Source organism: Chelonoidis abingdonii, chromosome 1, assembly GCF_003597395.2.
Source record: "Chelonoidis abingdonii isolate Lonesome George chromosome 1, CheloAbing_2.0, whole genome shotgun sequence".
Classification (NCBI taxonomy): Eukaryota; Metazoa; Chordata; order Testudines; family Testudinidae; genus Chelonoidis; species Chelonoidis abingdonii.
In genome coordinates this window covers 263,873,682-263,893,237 of record NC_133769.1, presented here as the reverse complement: position 1 = coordinate 263,893,237, position 19,556 = coordinate 263,873,682, and the positions used below count along the sequence as shown (strand labels likewise).

The window sequence follows — 19,556 nt, the reverse complement described above, 5'->3', positions numbered from 1 at the left end:
ATGGTATAAAAAGCTAATTATAGCTCATGATTCAAAACCAATGCACGAGAATGGGGCTCACAAAATAAAGGAATTTTCATGTTGACAAATCACAGAAGAAAGTCTGACGAAATGGGTATTCACCCACAAAGCGCGACGCTCCAAACGTCTGGTTAGTCCTAAAGGTGGCCACTGGGATTCTCTGCTGCTTTTTCATGTTCTTAAGTAGCTTTTGCACCTGACCGAGTTGGGTAAATTCACCCACGAAAGCTCATGCTCCAAAACGTCTGTTAGTCTTAAGGTGCACAGGATTCTTTGCTGCTTTTACAGACTCCAGACTAACCGGCTACACCCTCTGATACTAAGACATGCAGTAATCCCATGGACTTCAATGGGAACTATCCACATGCATAATTCAAGTTAAGCAGCCTGCAAACTTTTGCAGGACTGCTGGGGTCATAGAATGCTAATTATTTGTATCGCAGAGTCCATGTCATGTTTTTAATTTGCTCTATAAGGACCTAACACTCCATTTGGGTAATATAAAATGTATAAACAACAACACAGTATACACTGCTTGACATACCAGATTTGGTTACTATAAAAAGACTGTCATAAAAAATAAATAAATAAATCTTTCTAACTGAATGTCAATGACAAGCAAAGGAAATCACTCACAGCAACGGAATACATAGAAAAATTGTTCTAATTATACACTGAAATAAAAGGTATCTGCCTATTTTTAGCTGAAGTATGAAATAGTTTAAAATAGTGCTCTCACCTTCCAGCAACATGAACCCCTTTCAGGAGTCTGATTTGGTTCTGCGTATCCCCAAATTAACACTCTCATTTAAAAAAACTACTGCTTACCAAAATCAGCACGCTAAAAATACAAAAGTTCACAAGCACACTACTTACTGAAAATTGCTGACTTTCTCATTTTGTACCATATAATATAAAATAAATCAAATTGGAATATAAGATATTGTTCTAGACGTATCAGTGGTAACAGTATAAATAAGTCATTGGATCAATTGGAATATAAATCAATCAATTCGGAATATAAAATATGTGTCTAGACGTATCGTGTACAGTATAAATAAGTCAAGTCGTATTGAATTTTAGTTTGTACTGACTTATGCTAGTGGCTTTTTATGCAGCTCTGATGTAAAAACTAGGAAATATTAGGTGAGTTGAATGCACATTTGGGAAAGACCGCCTGAGACCCCCCGTGATGTATGGGTACCCTCAGTTGAGAACCACTGCGTCAAGAACGTCTATTTGCATGTAGTAATTTTTGAAAAAAATAGCTATATTTGAATGCCAAGTTTATCATGTCATTGGAGGCATGGAATCAATTCCAATAGATAATTGAAAAATATAAAGCAAATTAGTATTGCCAGATGTGGTGCAACTTGTATCACATGTGAAGGAGAATCAATCATCAGTTATACATAAGTAGAAGTATTCCCAAATTATCTAATATGTGAGACTTTCGTTGAATTTAATTTTATTTTATTGAGCTATCATAAGCATCTTTCCCAAATCTGGACCTTAGCGTCCAAAATCTGTGGTGCTTCGTAGAGCTCCCCAAAGCTTATTACAGCTTGGAATGCTGATCCCAGCTGCCACCCATCCCAAAATCTTCCAGGGTTTGGCCCCTCTGGTCTCCCAAACCTATCCCTGGAGGACCCAAGACTCAGAAACTGAGCCTACAACAAAGGGAGAAATAACCCACTTCCCTTCCGCTCTCTCTTTCCCACCCAGACTTTCCCTCTGGCTAACCTGGGAGTATTGATGCAGATCTCTGTACATCAGCAATACAAGAAGCAATATCTCCTCTATTCCACAAAGAGACAAACCCCAATACAATGAACGCAGAAGAGAATTATATCTCCCTTCCCCTTAGCTTCTTCCCACCCATGGGACATAGGAGAGTTAAACACAGAGCGTATGATTCCCCTCCCCCGTCTTTCTTTCGTCCTTAACAGAGAAAAACTCAGACAGTTTTTAAAAAGAAACTTTATACAAAAAAGAAAGAAAAAGGACATAACATATATCTCTGTAACAAGAATGACAATACAGGGCTATATGGCTTATAAGAAAATATGAATAACAGTCTGTCAAAAAGATATCCAGTTGGAAACATTCCAGCAAGTTACAACACATGTAAATACATCCAACAACATTAAAAGCCTAATATTAGTTTTCTAACCGTACTTACAAGTTGGACACAGAAATTAAAAGAAGAAAGAGCTTCTCATAGTGAGAAAAAACAAGAAACTCAGAGTCCAAAATTCCCTAGTGGGTATTCACCCACGAAAGCTCACACTCCAAAACGTCTGTTAGTCTATAAGGTGCCACAGGATTCTCTGCTGCTTTTTCATGTTCTTAAGTCTTTGTAGGACTAGGGCCTGATTTCAGACTTGGCATAGATGAGCGTGACAAAATTGGGAGAATGGGTAACAAAGGGGCCAAGGTTGACTAATAAGATCATGGAGATCTCTAGGTGTGTTTCCCCACTTTGTTGTTTCCAGAACAGTTATGGTTTTTTTAAAGTGGGATGTTTAGCTGTTTGTGAATGACAATGAAAACTACTGAATATTTTGTTTTAAACATTAATATTTATTCACATTTCTGAAAGAAACACAAATTGTTCATGAAATATGATACCCTGTAGCCTCAATTATCAGATTTCATTAATTAACATTCCTTGTTAATCAAAGGTCTGTCATAGCCCTTGGGGGTGGCAGTGATGGAAGCCCCTCTACTAGCGAGGTCCCTCTGTGAAACTGTAATTCTGTAGACCTCAATTCTCTTTTCTTCCCCAGTCCTTTTATGCTACTCTGATGGCATAACAGGGGAGGAAACAACTTCCTCGAAATAGCTCCTGTATAACAGGTATCTCCAACTGATGTAGAGCTGTAAGAATGGAAGGGGACTAGCTCAGAGCTAGTCCACAGCATGGGAAGTATGATCACAGCATGATATACTCAAGCTATTCTTGGGGCATACAGCCCCAAGAAGCCTATTAGAGCAGCCCTGAGCTACTGTAATTTATGCCATGGGCTAAGGTGAAAATTCAAGATGTTCAAAGGTGGCTTAAAAACATCTCTGCAATCTCCTACCTGTTCTGTTCTTGTGGCAAGACCAGGAAAGAAGGGATCAAGAATTACAGCAGTGGAATTTAGCAAACCTCTAGTCCATATCAGACAGGCCAGCCAGCTTTCGGGAAGAAGATAGCTGTCCCATTATAGACTTGGTGTGCCCCTCTTCTTAGCCATTCAGACTCGGAAAGCACTAGCTCTCTCTCTCCTGAAATTGGGGATTATCTGTGTAGTTTATAATCTAAGGATTTGGGGTATCACAAAAATGGGGCACGATTATAGAGGTAAAGGGAAAAAAACCAAAATTTAAGTATGCAAATTGAAATCTAAATGCAACAGACAAAATATTTAAAAGGTCAATTTATTATATGTCAGGAAAATACACATTAACTAGATGTATTCTCTGCCATCTTCAATAGAAATATTATAGATCAAAGCAAAAACATTATGAGGAGCACTGTGGCTACAGTTACCAAAGCACACGTGTACTTTAGACTTTAACCCACAGTCGATAGAAGGTAAACATGGGTTAAAAGAGAATGCAGTCAGTATAATAAACCATTGTAATGGAATAATCTATAAATAGTAAACACTGAAATGTAGGTTTTAATCAGACCTTCTCGTAGCAAAATGATAACTGTGAAATATTCTGCCTCCACAAAGTCTGTTGTTGATATATGTTCAAAGTAAAACATGCACTCAAAGAGAAGGCAGCTGCTCAGTCATTTTTTATTTAATGTTCTATTTAATCTTTCTTTGTGATTTGTCAACATGAGAAAATTCCTTTATTTTTGTGAGCCCCATTCTAAGTGCTTGGTTTTGAATCATGAGCTATAATAATGCTTTTTGATACCCATGACCTACATCATGAGAACATATAGGACAACGTTGTCTCCTTCGCTTTTGCAAGTAGAATGGAGTCAAACTATTGGAGTCCAATCAGGAGCAATAAAAGAGGGAAGTGCCCACACTTGCACAGTTCAGTGCATTAAGTTCCGGCCTCTACAAGGCTTTGCCACAGGGCACGAGATGGGGTGGAGCTTTGGAGGTCCCTGCACGTCCTACTGATTTTTCCTATTGGCAATCTGACTGAATGTTAAATATTGCTTAAAGCTGTTTTATCACCCAATACTCCCCTCTGAAATGCTGCTGAACAACTTCTGTGGACGTCACAAGGCCTTTGCAAATCTCTTAAGATCTAATATGTTATACTCAGACTGAGGCTCACAAGCCACAAGTGGCTCTTTAATGTGTCTCCTGCGTCTTTTTGCAGCACATGATATTAAAACACTGTGTGAGCTAATTATTAACCAATCTTAGTTATTAGCCAGTCAGGATGCTTTTACTATATTATTAACCAATTGTAGTTGATAAAATAATAATACTTGGTCAGTCATTTTGTTGTCAAAATTATGTATACATATAAATGATAAATGAAACCATGAATTCACGTACTGTGACTCTTGGGTAATGTTAATCGCTAATTTGGCTCCTGAATCACTGAGCTCAGAATAGCACTGTGTTAGATGGTTAGGGACCTTCAGCTCATTTTACTATATGTGTGTGTGCATGCACCTACATCTATACAGACAGAAACACTTTGTAATGAATGATACTAAAAATACAGGTGAACAGGAGGCAAAAGTGTAAATACATTTCTATATTTTTGTCTAGTAACGTGTAGTTTTAATAGCTTATGTAAAGAAACATTTTGTAGAACGATGATGCATTTTTTTTCAAAATTTGAAAAGAGTCAACAGTGCAATTGAATAAATGCTGCCCTTTACGTTTTGGAAACCTGAGTTCAATATAAATATATTTTAGGTTGGAAGAGAACAAATATAGTTTTTCTCTGTCTGTTCTGCATTTATTTGTCCATATCATGAAGCCAAATAATTTTTTCTCTTCATTTTGCACAATGCCTAGTATATTCTGTAGCACCCGGAAAGTAGTAATAATAGCAAATGATACCTTGGGAGGAGAATGCAGAGCAGAGAGATTTTTTACTTCAGACTGAGCTGCAATAACAGGACAAAACTCCATTTTCCTCTGTCCATCCTAATTTCATAGTCATTTATAAATGGTATCCTTGGTTGTATCTTTACAATCTCATGAAGCCAGTGATGGCAATCACGAGTGACAGAGAACAGTGTTTTGCTCACGATTACATACATATATAGACAAGTGTTAAATAACATGTATCCACAGGAATAAATTACTTGAAAAATTCAAATATCTAAAGTAAATCATGCAGAGAAGAATTGAGCAGCAAGGTAAAAATGTATGTCCTGAGACAGATTGCAGAGGCTCAACCTGAGTATCAGAGAGAAGGGACTAAGCGACCTTCTTAGCTCTCCTGCAGGTGGTTAGGGTGGAGTAACAAAGCATGGCTGGAAACTGAACACCAAGTCAGGCACTTGGAGGGAGGTCAGGGAACTATGTAGGAAGAGGAGTCAGAATGCTACATACAGAGCTGTAGCCTGACATAGATGTTTTTGCCTATATTGATGCCTTGTGAAACTCTAGTAATGTCAATGGTGTTATACTAGGATTAAATTTGTCTTTTCTGAAATCTTTGTTTATTTTTGTCCAACTGATGTACCTAGAATCCCAAGTTTAAAGCAACAAGGGGTGGAAAAATCATGGGTGAAACGCTTCATTTATTGTTGTTAGACAGATGGTCAGCAGTACTACTTTATCTGTCAGGGTCCATCATAACACATCCACAGTTAGAACTGGCATTCACTTTGGAGGCAGGAGATGTGGATTCAAATCTTCTCTGTGCCTGTGGCGATATCTACACTACAGAATTACGTCAACCTAAATTACATAGGCATGCAGCCGCTGCAGTTATTACATCGCTTGTGCATGTGCACACTTTACTTCTTGTGTTGGTGGAGTCAGAGGTGAGATCTGAATCCATATCTTCTCCCTCCCAGGTGAGTGTCTTTATCACCAGGATATACAGTCATTCTCTTTTTAACCCAATGATTATTTAAGAATTGATAGAAAGTTTTGGAACAGCTTCAGTAGGAGAGATTGAAAGCACAGTAGCCTATAACCTAATGATTAAGACACTCATTTGGCAGGGTTGCAACCTGAATTCAAGTCCCTGCTCCCAAGTGGCGATTCAAACCTGGGTCTTCTTCATGCCATGAAAATGCCTTAGATATTAGGTTAAAGGTTATAAAAGAAGGATGGACACCATGCTCTTTGTCTCTCTTGGCCTCTTCTGATTTGCTGACAAGTTCTGAAAGTGTTACTAACAAAGTATTTTCTCTGAATTTTTGGTTTGCTGGCCCAACTGCAAAATCAGTTATTTGCCCAGCTGCTGTCTTTATTTTAACTGTGAAATATTTTTATGAAACAAAAACATATATACCCTGTCCCATAAATCTATATATTGTATAGTAAATTCCAGAATATAAAAATTAGACTACTATTTATAATACTAGTGCAAAATGCTGGGTCTTGCGGTAACAATACACTAGTGTTCAGGGCAATTACTGTAGCATGTTCATAAAGATGTCAACAGAATGTTTGTATTGGTTTTGCACTTAGTAAGGATTAATGTGTGCAACTGCACAACGTCAGTCAAGTGAAAATGTAGCTCTGAACAATACTTACAAATGTGTTTGTTATTTTTATGCCCTGTTTATTTGAACGGGAGATGTTTGCATGAAGCATAGTTGATATATTTCAGCCACTTTGGCCAGCACTGAGATGCCAAAGTACAGCAGTAAATGGTTTTACCCTTTAGGTCCGATAAGCAAGTGTATGTTAATGGGCAGATTATCAGGTACAATGCTTACGTCATGCATACAAAGGTATTTGGGAACCAAAAGATGCAGATAGATACTTAGTGAGAACTTCAAAGTGCCGAAGCATGTTTGATGTTTTTGAAAATCCCACTAGACATTTGTTTGTATCTCTTGGTGCCTAAAAACTTTTGAAACTCTGACCTTAATGCCTTTCCTGACCTAATCTACGATACAGTGCACATACTAGAAAGTCCAAACTCCCCATTTCATAGAGCTTGGTTTTCTTTGTTAAAAAAATAATCAGACAATATAAAAGGTCATCTTATTCCTTATCTGTATGTGTGGCTGCTCTAAGAGTTCTTCCCTTAGATTTTCAGCATTTGGAGGGAAGTTTTAATTTCTCCTTGGCTTATCCATACTCTCCCTAAATTTAATAAAGCATCATCTTAGACATACAGATTTTACAATGAGCCACTCAGGCTAAGCAGGCTGTCTAAAGCATATGCTGCTATGGCCAACATTTAAAAAAGCATTTTAAATAAATAATTTTAAAAAAACAAATAAAACATTACCCTTTCATTAGCTAGATTTCAATACTCTTTAACTGATGTTAAGGCCCCTTTTTGTCTCCCTGGTGTTATAAAGGTGCCTGAAAAGAAAGTCAGAAAGAAGGCCCTATGAAATACTCCCTGTAAAAAAGCACTACCCTGTTCTGCAGCTCTACAGTGGCTGTGCCACTGTTTCTGGGTGTTTCAGGGTGGGGAAAACCAGAGGTAGGGGCTGAGCAAGTGGCAGATGAGGCTCTAGGCTGAAGCACAGTGCATTTGATATCCTCTGTTTATTACCCCTTACAGGCCACAGGTTATTTTAGAGTAGCCATTAGTTTTCAAAGGGATCTAACTATATTGGTTGTTAGGGATGGTTGTAACAAGCTGTTTCTGAGCTAGAAGAACACACAGAAATAACATATTCATGCCAGCATTCCAAATCAGGGTACATTTTGGATGGCTTTTGTAATTAGAAAGCATTTTGACTAATTTTCTTTAGCCTTTGCAGAACAATTCTCCTTAGCTTTCAAAGCAACATTTAGCAATCTGAACTCAGTTGAATTATGCCTGAATGTAACTAAAGAATAATGATTGTTTAAGACTATTACATCTGGATATGGGTGCGGAACTGGAATAACAGAAAGGATAGTGGAAACCCTGATCCAGGCTTGCATTGTGTGACATGTTGGGAATTGTCTGGACCAGTAAGAAGTTCTGTTAACAGCTGTCATGTAACCTGGGGTGTCTTAGTGCTGTGCAGCTATAGCTCAGAACCCTGACAGCAGTAACCTGCCCACAAGCGTAAAAGTATCACTCTAACTTCTACTAGCCAAGTTACTACTTGCAGAGTGACTCCAAGAGTCCTTCCAATCCCAAGTCTCCCCCAAACCATCCTTCTCAAGTTCTTAACTACCAGATAGTTGGAATTTTCCCTTCTGGTTCATCACCTCTGAAGGAGTGAAACCAGCCACCCAGTTATCAGTTAACTTTGGCACATACACTCCATACAGTTTTCACACCAGTGACCTGCTCGAGGTAAAAATAGTCAACGTTTTATTTAATAGAAAAATCACAGATTCACAGATGAAATAGTAAGGAAAGGCAAACACATACAAGTTACATAGAAAATAACCATAAAGACTCAACTTCAGGCTTTATACTTCTATATTAGATAAATTCCCTCTTCTATTGCCAGTTACATATTGCCTTTGAATAGTTTCCCAGTGTGCCCCTTAGATCTAGGGGAGATCCAGAGTTCACAGAAAACCACCCGACTTTGAGACTGTTACCCTCCGTTCTAGATAACTTTCACTTCAAACCTCTCTCTTTTTTTCTTTCTCTCTGTGGTAATACATGCTGCAGGAAATTCACTCTCAACTTGGTAGTGGGGCTGTCTCAGTGTCTTCCTATTAACTGTAATGTTCCATCATTTGCCTTTTCTTGGGCTGTACCATCATTTGACACATAAACATTTGGCTTGAGAGGTGCCCCTCCCTCAGGGTGACCAGATGTCCCAATTTTTTAGGCATAGTCCCAATATTTGGAGGGGTGTTTTATATAGGTTCCTATTACCCCCATCTCATCCCAATTTTTCACACTTGCTTACTGGTCACACTCCTCTCTCTGTTGTGAGGTACATTTAAAATAGTAGTACAGGTCATGAGCATAGTATTCTATAAAGATGAATGTATAGATTCATAAACACAGTCTGTATACATATCTCATAATGACCATCAAGTTCAGAACAATACAAGCTTTCATAGAGAATCTTAGTCAATATTTTTATATACAGTAACAATCTATATGACCAGCTGATCATTCGCTTACTCTTTGGGGTTCAGATACTCTGTTCTCCCCTTGGGGTGTCTGGACTCACACATGGTCATAAGGGATGTATAATTATCAAGTAGCTGCCAAATCAAAGGTACTACAACTGAGGAAATGAGGAGGCCTTGTCTCCCACAACTTCTGCCATATAAACGTCCCATCAGTATGGATGCAGGATTAATACAATCTTACAGAAGTCCTCCTTATTCCTATGTCTTTTCTCAACATGCCTGCATCACTTTATAAAACTAGCTCTGCAACAGGATGATCAAAACTAAAGGACAGGCCTGGACTGAAGCTATGGATTGGACTTGGAGTCTAGATAGCTCATGCAAATGAACCCCATGACCTCCAGAGACATACAGGACTTCTTGATGATTATCTATCTCCTCCTGCTGATGTAATGTGGTGTTGTTAACATATCTAAAGTTACAGTAACACCCATGTAGCAGCTCTTATGTGGAGAAGCAAAAGAGTCAGAGATGAGATCTCAGTTGTCAGGTCTTTTGTTTTCCAATTTTTCTGTTCGCCAATAACCTCTTGAAGGGTGCATTAAAACTTATTTTTCTTTGGAGCAATCCAATTGTAGCCACTTCTGGGGGAGTGCTTGATTTGATCAATAGCCAGATTCGTCTTAATAAATCTAACTGTAATGGATATTTGGGAACAAAGATTATAAAATGTTACCCATTTCCATTACCTCATATGTGCATGGTTAGATGGATATGATTTGCAGTAGGATAATCTGGAGGTTCAAATTATAAAGGCAAGTACTAAATAAAGGCTGATAAAGCCTCTTCAGTCATCAACTGTAGGACTTAGCTGATGAGATGAACCTGATTTAGAATATATAATATTGATTAATTTTAATTCCTTGATGAAAGACTCGCTGTTTTCAGACAACTGTCATGAAGGGCTTACCCTCCAGAAAATCATGGAAGGAGGTGAAGTGGGGGAGAGAAGTTGGGAAGAAAATTACTACTTTCAAAAAAAGTGAATAGTCATATCCCAGTATGCCTTGGTTTCAACTGTTATGCCTTAAAGACAGCTGAAAAGGCACTATTGAAACAAAACTGATCAACTAGCCTAGGGATTTATATTTATTTAGATTTATAAGACATTGACAAAACAGGTGCAAATCTCAAGCCCTTGTAGTTATTTAAATGCACAGCTAAACATAGAAACAAAACAGCCATCTCCAGAAGCAACCAAGTTTATCAAATGTTATTGCCTGATTAGAAGTACACACTTAATCCTGCAAAGGCATCTGCCTGGGCAGATGGTGCTTCTCATAGGGCTGTAGCTTCCTCTTGGGTGGTATAATTGTAATTCTCCTGGAGTCAGGTGAATACACCATAATATTGGCTTTCATTTTAAAACAATGTACATTTCTAGTCCTCATTGTTTCAGAGGAAGTATTGATAATATAAATCCTAAAGACGCAAACATCTGAAGGCAAATAAATAGGCCCAACTTAAAAAAAAAAACCTTATGATTTCTAAGTCAGTCTCACGACTTTCTGGGGCCTGATTTGTGATTGTTTGAACTCTTGGTTCTCCTTTGTTTGACTGTACACATATACATTCCCTTATAGATGTTTGTGAACCCAGTACACTTGACTTGGAAACTTTTGCCAGCAGTACCACAAGATGACACATGCACCCTGGCTCCCCTCATGGTCTCAGGTGATGACATGGCTGCTGCCTCCTTCTCAGTTCTTTCTCACTGCCTGTGGCAAGAGATGGCACTCCCCATAACATTTGCTTTGGTTAGCCAGCATCTCTACAACTTTTAGTGTATAGTGTTAGAATTAGTAGTAGATTAGTTAGTAAGTTAGTTATAGTTTAGTAGTTATCCTGAAGGGTTTTAGAATGAAAAAATCCCCAGGTTTTAAGCAATGTGCCATGCACAGGGCTGTTATCCCTATCATGATTAAGAACAAGAGCACCACCATGGCCAAGACAGTATTGATCACAGACCTTCATCAGCTCTCTGATAACTTTATCCTAGTTGAGGATCTCCTGTCTCAGAACCAAGGCAAGTCCCTACATCTCTACCTTCAGTCTGTCCATGTCATAGTTTGGATGATCTCTGGTTGAATTGTTCTGATAAATCATGCTCTTGAGGGGTTCAGGCCGTCTTGGTAAGCAACAGAAAGAAATCCACTAGAGCCATGTACACACCAAAGTGGAAGAGATTTCTCGATTTGGGCAATATTTTTCACCTCATCACACAGAGGTCACATGTGCTGGACTATCTGTTGCACCTGAAATCCTCAGGATTTGCAATTAGTTCTGTGAGCCTTCACCTGGCTTCTGTTTCTGTGCATTTTCTCTCAACCTCTCATTTTCTCAATTTTTGAAAAGTCTACTCAACGTTTACCATCCTGTGTCTGATCTTCTCTCAACTTGTAGGAAACTCTCCTCTCCTGCCTATGGAGAGAGCTTCATTACTGTTATTGTTTATGAAGATGACTTTTCTGGTGGTGATCACTTTTGCTAGGAGGGTTTCTGAACTTCAAGCTCTTCTAGCTGATCTTCCTTTCCCAGACTTCCATAAAGATAAAGATAAAGATAAGGTTTCCCTTAGGCCACACCCTAAGTTTATGTCTAAGGTAGTTTCAGCTTTCCATCTGAATCAATTATTCATTTGTTTGTGTTTTTCCCTAAACTCCAATCTTTTAAAGCTGAAGAAACACTTCATACATTGGATGTTTGTAGACCTTTGGTATTCTACTGGGAGCACACTAGAACTTCTCCCAGGCTTTTCATAACCTATGCTGACAGAGCCAAATGGAAATCAGGGCCCACTCAGCAAACCTCACATTGGATTTCTGACTGCATTAAGTTCTGCTACAATCTTGCTAAAGTCTCTCCTCCATTGAAAATAATGGCTTACTCCACCAGGGCTCAGTCTACTTCATCAGTAATTTCTGAGCAATTTTCCAATAGCTAATAGCTACAAGGCTGCAATGTGGTCATCTATTTGTACTTTTTCTGTTCATCCCCCAAACTTCTTGTGATAAAGCCAACTTTGGCAAGCTGGTGTTACGATTTCTGAAGTCCCTCCACTTATAAGGAAACTGCTGATGAGTTATCTGCAATGAACTGTATATGTGCACAATCACTCCAAGGGGGAAAAATGTACTTACCTGCACAGTCACTGTTGTTCTTCAAGATATGTTGTGCACAGATGCTCCCACCTTCTCCTCTACTTTGGACATTATATGCAGCATATAAAGGAGGTAGTAGCCACACTCTTTTTATGCCCTCACCTGAGAACACAAGGAGAAGGGGCACAGCTAAAGTCTGACTCGGGTGCACTGGGCACACAAACACCTGCAGTGGAATGTATATGTGCACAACATATCTTGAAGAACAACAGTTACTGTATGGGTAAATGACCATTTTTGTTGGCAATACCAGAAAAAAGAAGGAAAATGAGATACCTGTCCTAAAGAGCTTACCATCTAAGTCCCTGAACCTACAATTTCATCTGCTAGCAGAAACCTGTGTGCCAGTGCATACCCCACTAAAGCTGACCCCTCAGTCAGATCTACTAGTTAATGTGCCTGTGCACTGGCATAAGGGTCTATGCTAGAGGATTCAGTTACAGGATTGGGATCTGGAATGAGAATAAGTGCACTGTGGGTTTATTTTTTACTAAAAGTTAAAACACTCATTTAGTCATAGATTCATAGACTCTAGGACTGGAAGCGATCTCAAGAGGTCATCGAGTCCAGTCCCCTGCCCTTATGGCAGGACCAAAAACTGTCTAGACCATCCCTGATAGACATTTATCTAACCTACTCTTAAATATCTCCAGAGATGGAGATTCCACAACCTCCCTAGGCAATTTATTCCAGTGTTTAACTACCCTGACAGTTAGGAACTTTTTCCTAATGTCCAACCTAAATCTCCCTTGCTGCAGTTTAAGCCCATTGCTTCTTGTTCTATCATTAGAGGCTAAGGTGAACAAGTTTTCTCCCTCCTCCTGATGACACCCTTTTAGATACCTGAAAACTGCTATCATGTCCCCTCTCAGTCTTCTCTTTTCCAAACTAAATAAACCCAATTCTTTCAGCCTTCCTTCATAGGTCATGTTCTCAAGACCTTTAATCATTCTTGTTGCTCTTCTCTGGACCCTCTCCAATTTCTCCACATCTTTCTTGAAATGCGGTGCCCAGAACTGGACACAATACTCCAGTTGAGGCCTAACCAGCGCAGAGTAGAGCGGAAGAATGACTTCTCGTGTCTTGTTTACAACACACCTGTTAATGCATCCCAGAATCACGTTTGCTTTTTTTGCAACAGTATCACACTGTTGACTCATATTTAGCTTGTGGTCCACTATGACCCCTAGATCTCTTTCTGCCATACTCCTTCCTAGACAGTCTCTTCCCATTCTGTATGTGTGAAACTGATTGTTCCTTCCTAAGTGGAGCACTTTGCATTTATCTTTATTGAACTTCATCCGGTTTACCTCAGATCATTTCTCCAATTTGTCCAGATCATTTTGAATTTTGACCCTGTCCTCCAAAGCAGTTGTAATCCCTCCCACTTTGGTATCACCTGCAAACTTAATAAGCGTACTTTCTATGCCAACATCTAAATCATTGATGAAGATATTGAGCAGAGCCGGTCCCAAAACAGACCCCCGTGGAACCCCAGTTGTTATACCTTTCCAGCAGGATTGAGAGCCATTAATAACTTTATGACTATTGAAAGAAAAAATGATTGTCTAACAACTGCAACAATGAGAATTTTTCTGGTCTTTAGCTTGAAAACTATATTGCAAAACCCTCCACTGTTAAATCTAATTTTAGCAGCTACTTCCTTATTGATCTGCAACAATCAGAATAACCATGGTAACAGTAATTGATGCTTCTCTTGGTCTTCCTACCCCCTCACCTCCTTCCCCTTCCTTTCTCTTCAGAAATGAAGGTGCTGTTACATTAAAATAAAAGTGTCTCTAATCAGAGGAATAATGTAAGATTATAAATATTTTTATATTAAACACGCTCATTGTTCAGTAATTAAATCCTTTTTTAAAAGTACATCTGGGTCAAATTCTTATTTAAAAATGTGCACTGCTGTTCAGAATTACTTCATTACCCAAGTTCTGAAGCATCTCTTATCTGTCTAGCTGCAAGTTTGACCAAGCTTGACCTCCTGTTTGTGACTGGCTCGTCATAAACATTTCTTAAAGAGGTGAACTATTGGAGTGGCTTCCCATAAAATTTATGGGATCTGAGGAATTCCATGTTATATCCTTACCTCTATGAAATTACACTTTCCAAAGGGAATGAAATACATTCTTTAGACTAAATTAAATGCCCTTCATTTCCTAATTTGTAATGTGTTGAAGGAACGTTGGTTTCTTAGCTCCAATTAGAAAGAAAATATGTACTGTATAGATAAATGCTTTTTCTTGTGAATGTTGCCTGACATTATTCGGATGTTAGTTTCATGCAGGAAAAGATATGTACCTTTTAGGTTTTAAATTGTGCTTTTAGTAAATAAGCCCTTTGGATAAGAAAGTGTGCATTAGTTCTACCAAAAAAAAAATCTAACTAATATCAATATGCTAAATTCAAAATTATTCTGAATAGTGAAACAAGTACAGTGAAATAAAGGTTAGCCAATCTTTTAAAGTAATCCTCTTCTTCAAATCCATCCTCAGAATGCGTTTTCCTCATCTCTTTAGTGCTGATTCACACTTTTGGGACACTTTAATAGAAATGTGTATTTTAATGGAACCAGTGTAGAAAATGCTGAAAACATTTCATGCTGTATAAACCTCCCTCCCATTCCCACCCACGGAGACTAATGTAATCCTAACCCAGAAGCTGATCCCCAATACCTATTGAAGTCACTGTTGTTTTTTTTTCCTGTTGACTTTGGTGGGCATTGGATCAGGTCCTTAGCATTTAAGCTCCTCAGCGCATAAGTCATGTCTTCTAGTAATAATAATCCCTCATTAGTAGTGCACCTTTGCCACTCTGGTTTAAAGAGAGGCTGTCCTTAGTTTGTAGCTATCACTTTCATAAGAGTAAGAGTAAGCCACACTCTTATCACACAGGCTTCAGCTGGTCATCTGCAGAGATAATGAAGGATTTTTTTCCCCCTTGATGCACAATTGACTGGATGTATTGTGGGTTGTTTATTTTTCATTTTGCCTGAAATATTGGGGATTGGCTAAAGCAGTAAATAGAGCATCAAATCAGGCTATACTCGGGCTCTGAGGTGGTGCAGAAAATCCTCTTTCTTAGATGCTTTGGTAGTATGTCTTGCTCAGGGTCAAACTGATTACCACATTTGGAGTCGGGAAGGAATTTCCCCCCAGGTCAGTTTGGCAGTGATCTTTGGTGAGTTGGGGGTGGGGAGGAAGATGTGTTACTTTCCTCTTCAGTATGGGGCATGGATTGCTTGCTAGCATAATCTGGGCATATCTCACATAATCAATTCCCTGCCATTGCAGGGGCCTCAGGGTTTGGTGGCACCTTGGCCTTTCCTGTTCTCTGCCTGTGACACATAATAATTTAGCTTACAAAGGATTGAAATGTTTTAATCTCACTAAAGTCATTGAGCTAAATATAGGGGTATCTAGGTGAAGTTCTATGGCCTGTGTTATACAGAAGATCAGACTAGATGATCTAATGGTCCCTTCTGGCCTTAACCTCTATGAAAGCTGCAAGGAAAAGTAACTAAATGTAATAGAAGTCACTCTTGTTTTGCAATTGCTGTTGATACAAAGCCACAGGGAGAAATACTTAAACTGAATAGAAGTTATGTTTTCTAAAAGAAGATACAGGACCTTTTACTGCAGTCAGGCTTTCCTCAGTGATACAGTTACATATATATATTTTTTTTTATGGAAGAGCACAAATCTCTTGTAAAAATAGACTTAGACTGGCCACCATATTGCAACTTGTGACTAATCCTCCTTAACATAGAAAATATAAAATTCTCCCATAGTTCTTACCACCTAGGAAGTGTGTGGCTTCATAATTCTGGCATAATTTCCCCCTCACATCCCCTCAAGATAATCAGTCCCAGGTCTCTCTTAAGCAATATGTCTTTATACCAAATTTTGAGTGAGATTTGTAGTAATATGGACATCAATTCTTTAGGTAACGCACTGTAAACCATCAAATTCACATTCATTGTTTAAACCTTGTGACAAAGGTGGTTTTTGTTTGTTTTGTTTTTGTCTACACTTTTCATTTGGAGCTTCATTTTCAAATGAACCCACAATGTGAAATAAAATGTTGTCGAGAACAAAAGAAATTTGCCTAACTTCTTCTGGAAACGATCCAAGTCCCCTGAGTTTTACATATTTGCCTACAGAAACAGTAAATTGGCCCTAATATTTCTGTACTCACAACTTTTTCAAACTTTTTTTACCTGTAGCTTTTAGATATAAAGATATAAAATGTTCTTAATTATTGCTTTTAGGCTGGGGCCAATGTGCTGCTGCAGGATGTTAATGGAAACATTGCTCTTGATTATGCCACGGAAGGGACGGAATCCAGCTGCATCCTTCTGACATACTTGGAAGAAAATGGTAAGTCAGCTCTTATTTTGGATTTATTTTCCTTTCTTTTTGGGCTGGGGAGAGGTACAAGAGGCCAGCTCTTCAGCTGATATAAATTTGCACTGAAGTCAAAAGAGCTTTTTTGGAAGGGGTGTGGGTTTGGGTGCAATCACAATAATACTGACTAGGTGTGACTCTCACCCAGCATCTCATTAATATATATAGAAATTGGAAAACAAACAGGTTGTTTCCTGTAGTAGCCATCTCAGATCTTTTGTCCATTTATATGAAGACACCAGAATGCTAGTTCAGTGCAGAGAAGCAGCCCAGGGTACATTAGTAGATAAACCACTTAAATAAACAAACAAACAATTTTGGCATGTCAAATCCAGATACGATCTGAATTTACAAAATTCAGCAGTAACTACTTGTAGTTGCTATGCTTCCCTTTCAGATGCAAGGAGCATAGCTTCGGGCTATTATGATTGTCTTCTTTTACAGACTGTAAAGTATTGATCATGCACCTATTCTCAATGGAAATCACTTATATGAAATTTTACGACTTTCAAAACGTTTCATTTTGCATTGATATAATATCTTATACGGATTTGTATTTTTTAATGACAGATGACAGCAACTGTATATCAGGGATAATTTGTTGTTCACTGGTTTAATTCCAAACTTAGGTATCAGATCTGCAACAATATCTGCAGCAATATTTTGGCTGGAATATGTCAGTTCTGTTATGCATACATTCATTCACATTGCAGTGAAGTCTAAAGCAATTCATGTATATGACAGCCATAAAGCATAAGACATATTTGATGAACAGAAATGAATAAAAGGAAATAATGTGAAGACACATTATTTAAATCTGATCTTAAATGAAAAAAATCCATCATAGTTTAAACCAAGTCAAAGCATCCTGCCAATGGACACATGGGACAAAAGCTGAGTTAAACTGACAAGAAGATGAGATCCAATGTGTAGTTATACAAATGTAATCAGTGGTGTTTCCAATGGTTCACATATCATGATATTTTCCATCCTCTTGTTTGCCTGTTGCTTGGAGAATTTTTCACATTTCAAGAACTTTCTGAAATGTTGGAAAATTAGATTAATGTGTGTTTGCCAGTTGCATGAGCCACTTGAATCCTCATTACACTGCACTATACAAACAGTTGGGGCTGAAAGAACTTTGGCTAAAGTTGCATTCAGCATGCATATTATACAGCAGAAATGAATTCTACTTATTATACTACCAGTTTCAATGGATCATCATTAAAAAGTTCTCTTGCCCCCTAGTCAGGTTGTCTGTGTGCTATTTTGCTTATAGAAGAGAAATATGTAAATATAAATGGCAAATATTTTGGTGCTCATTTCAATTTTTCTAGATTCAAGGAAAATATATGGAACAGTGTCTTTGTATGACAAAATGTAGAGCTGGGGCAGGGTTTATCATAAAGACCATGGTTCTGGATGAGTGGTGGGAGGTTATTGTAGGAAAAAAAAATAAACAGTGATATATCTGGTTCTGATTGCAACTCCGTGAAATTCTGGCCCCTCTGAAATCAAAACTCCTGTTGATTTCAATAGGGCTAGGACTTTTCCCAATGCAGCTGAGCCGCTGTATGCTGCTGGTACAGATGCTCTAAGCCAGTGGTGGGCAACCTGCAGCCCATCAGAGTAATTCACTGCTCCTATTGGCCAGGATGGTGAACCATGACCACTGGGAGCTGCAAATGTAAACAAACTGTCTGCTCTAAGCAACTTAATTACTCCAGCCCCCTCAAGCAGCGATAGCTGTGTCAGCGAGAGAAACTCTCCTGGTGACAGTATATCCACACTGGAGCTCAGGTTGGTGTAACTTACATCACTCAGGGGGATGGCTTATTCACACTCCAAGCGACATAACTTATACCAACTTGAGCTGTAATGTGTACATAGACCCAGTCTGTGATATATTCATCCCAAGGTGCACTCATTCTGCAGTTAGAAATCTTTTATTTTTAATTGGCATCTCAAACTATTTAAACAGTCCACTGGCTTTATCAAAATGACAGCTGAAAAAAGGAAACATTAAAGAAAGGATATATGGTAATCTGGGAAGCATGAGTTATGTTCAATCACCAGGAATGAAAGTGATGCCAGGTTTTGCTTTCTGTGAAATGACAAGAGCTGTATGAACAGAGTGCATGATTCCAACTCTCTCACCCCCTGAAATGCTCTGAGCAAAAGGCTATTTTTGGAGTAACACTATTCAGGCCTGGATGAAGTTGAGAAAAAAGTAACTTCTTTAATAAAAAGCTTAACTACATAAATGGGGGAGTTGGAGTGTTCCCTAAACTAGAGACACCAGTTAGGATGGCTTTCAGTGAATCTCCATAGCATCTTATTGAGTGATGACAACATATAAAGCAATAAAGCATGATAACATTATACATCAAAACAGTTTCAGGGGCTGAACATACCTTGAGGACAGGGCACTGTTCACTGTCAATTGTTGAAGAGATGATTAACCATTTTGTGGGATTCATAGACACCATGCAACAACTCAGGTTCCTGAAGCTGCAAATTTTATTAAATAAAAAATAAAATAAAATTGAGCAGTATAATCACAGAGCATTGTAGATTGCCACGTATTTGCAGGGGCAAAAGAAAATGCAGGCCTGTTATTTACCAGGCTGCACGTGGCAACAGACTATATAGGTAAGAGATGCAAGGAGAGTATGGGTCACAAGGCAAACTGCAGACACACACACACACAACTAAAATTAATCAATTTTAAATTTTATTGG

The 19,556-nt window shown here is 38.5% G+C and overlaps 1 protein-coding gene across 2 annotated transcripts in view; it reads left to right on the top strand.

The window, feature by feature from the left end:
* MYO16 (myosin XVI) overlaps positions 1 to 19,556 on the top strand; it is a 650,995-nt gene that overhangs the window by 243,862 nt on the left and 387,577 nt on the right. For both annotated transcript variants that reach the window (XM_075061501.1, XM_075061500.1), the window contains exon 5: positions 16,680 to 16,788. In XM_075061501.1, coding sequence (XP_074917602.1) covers positions 16,680 to 16,788 — 109 coding nt within the window. The remainder of the gene's footprint in view (positions 1 to 16,679; positions 16,789 to 19,556) is intronic.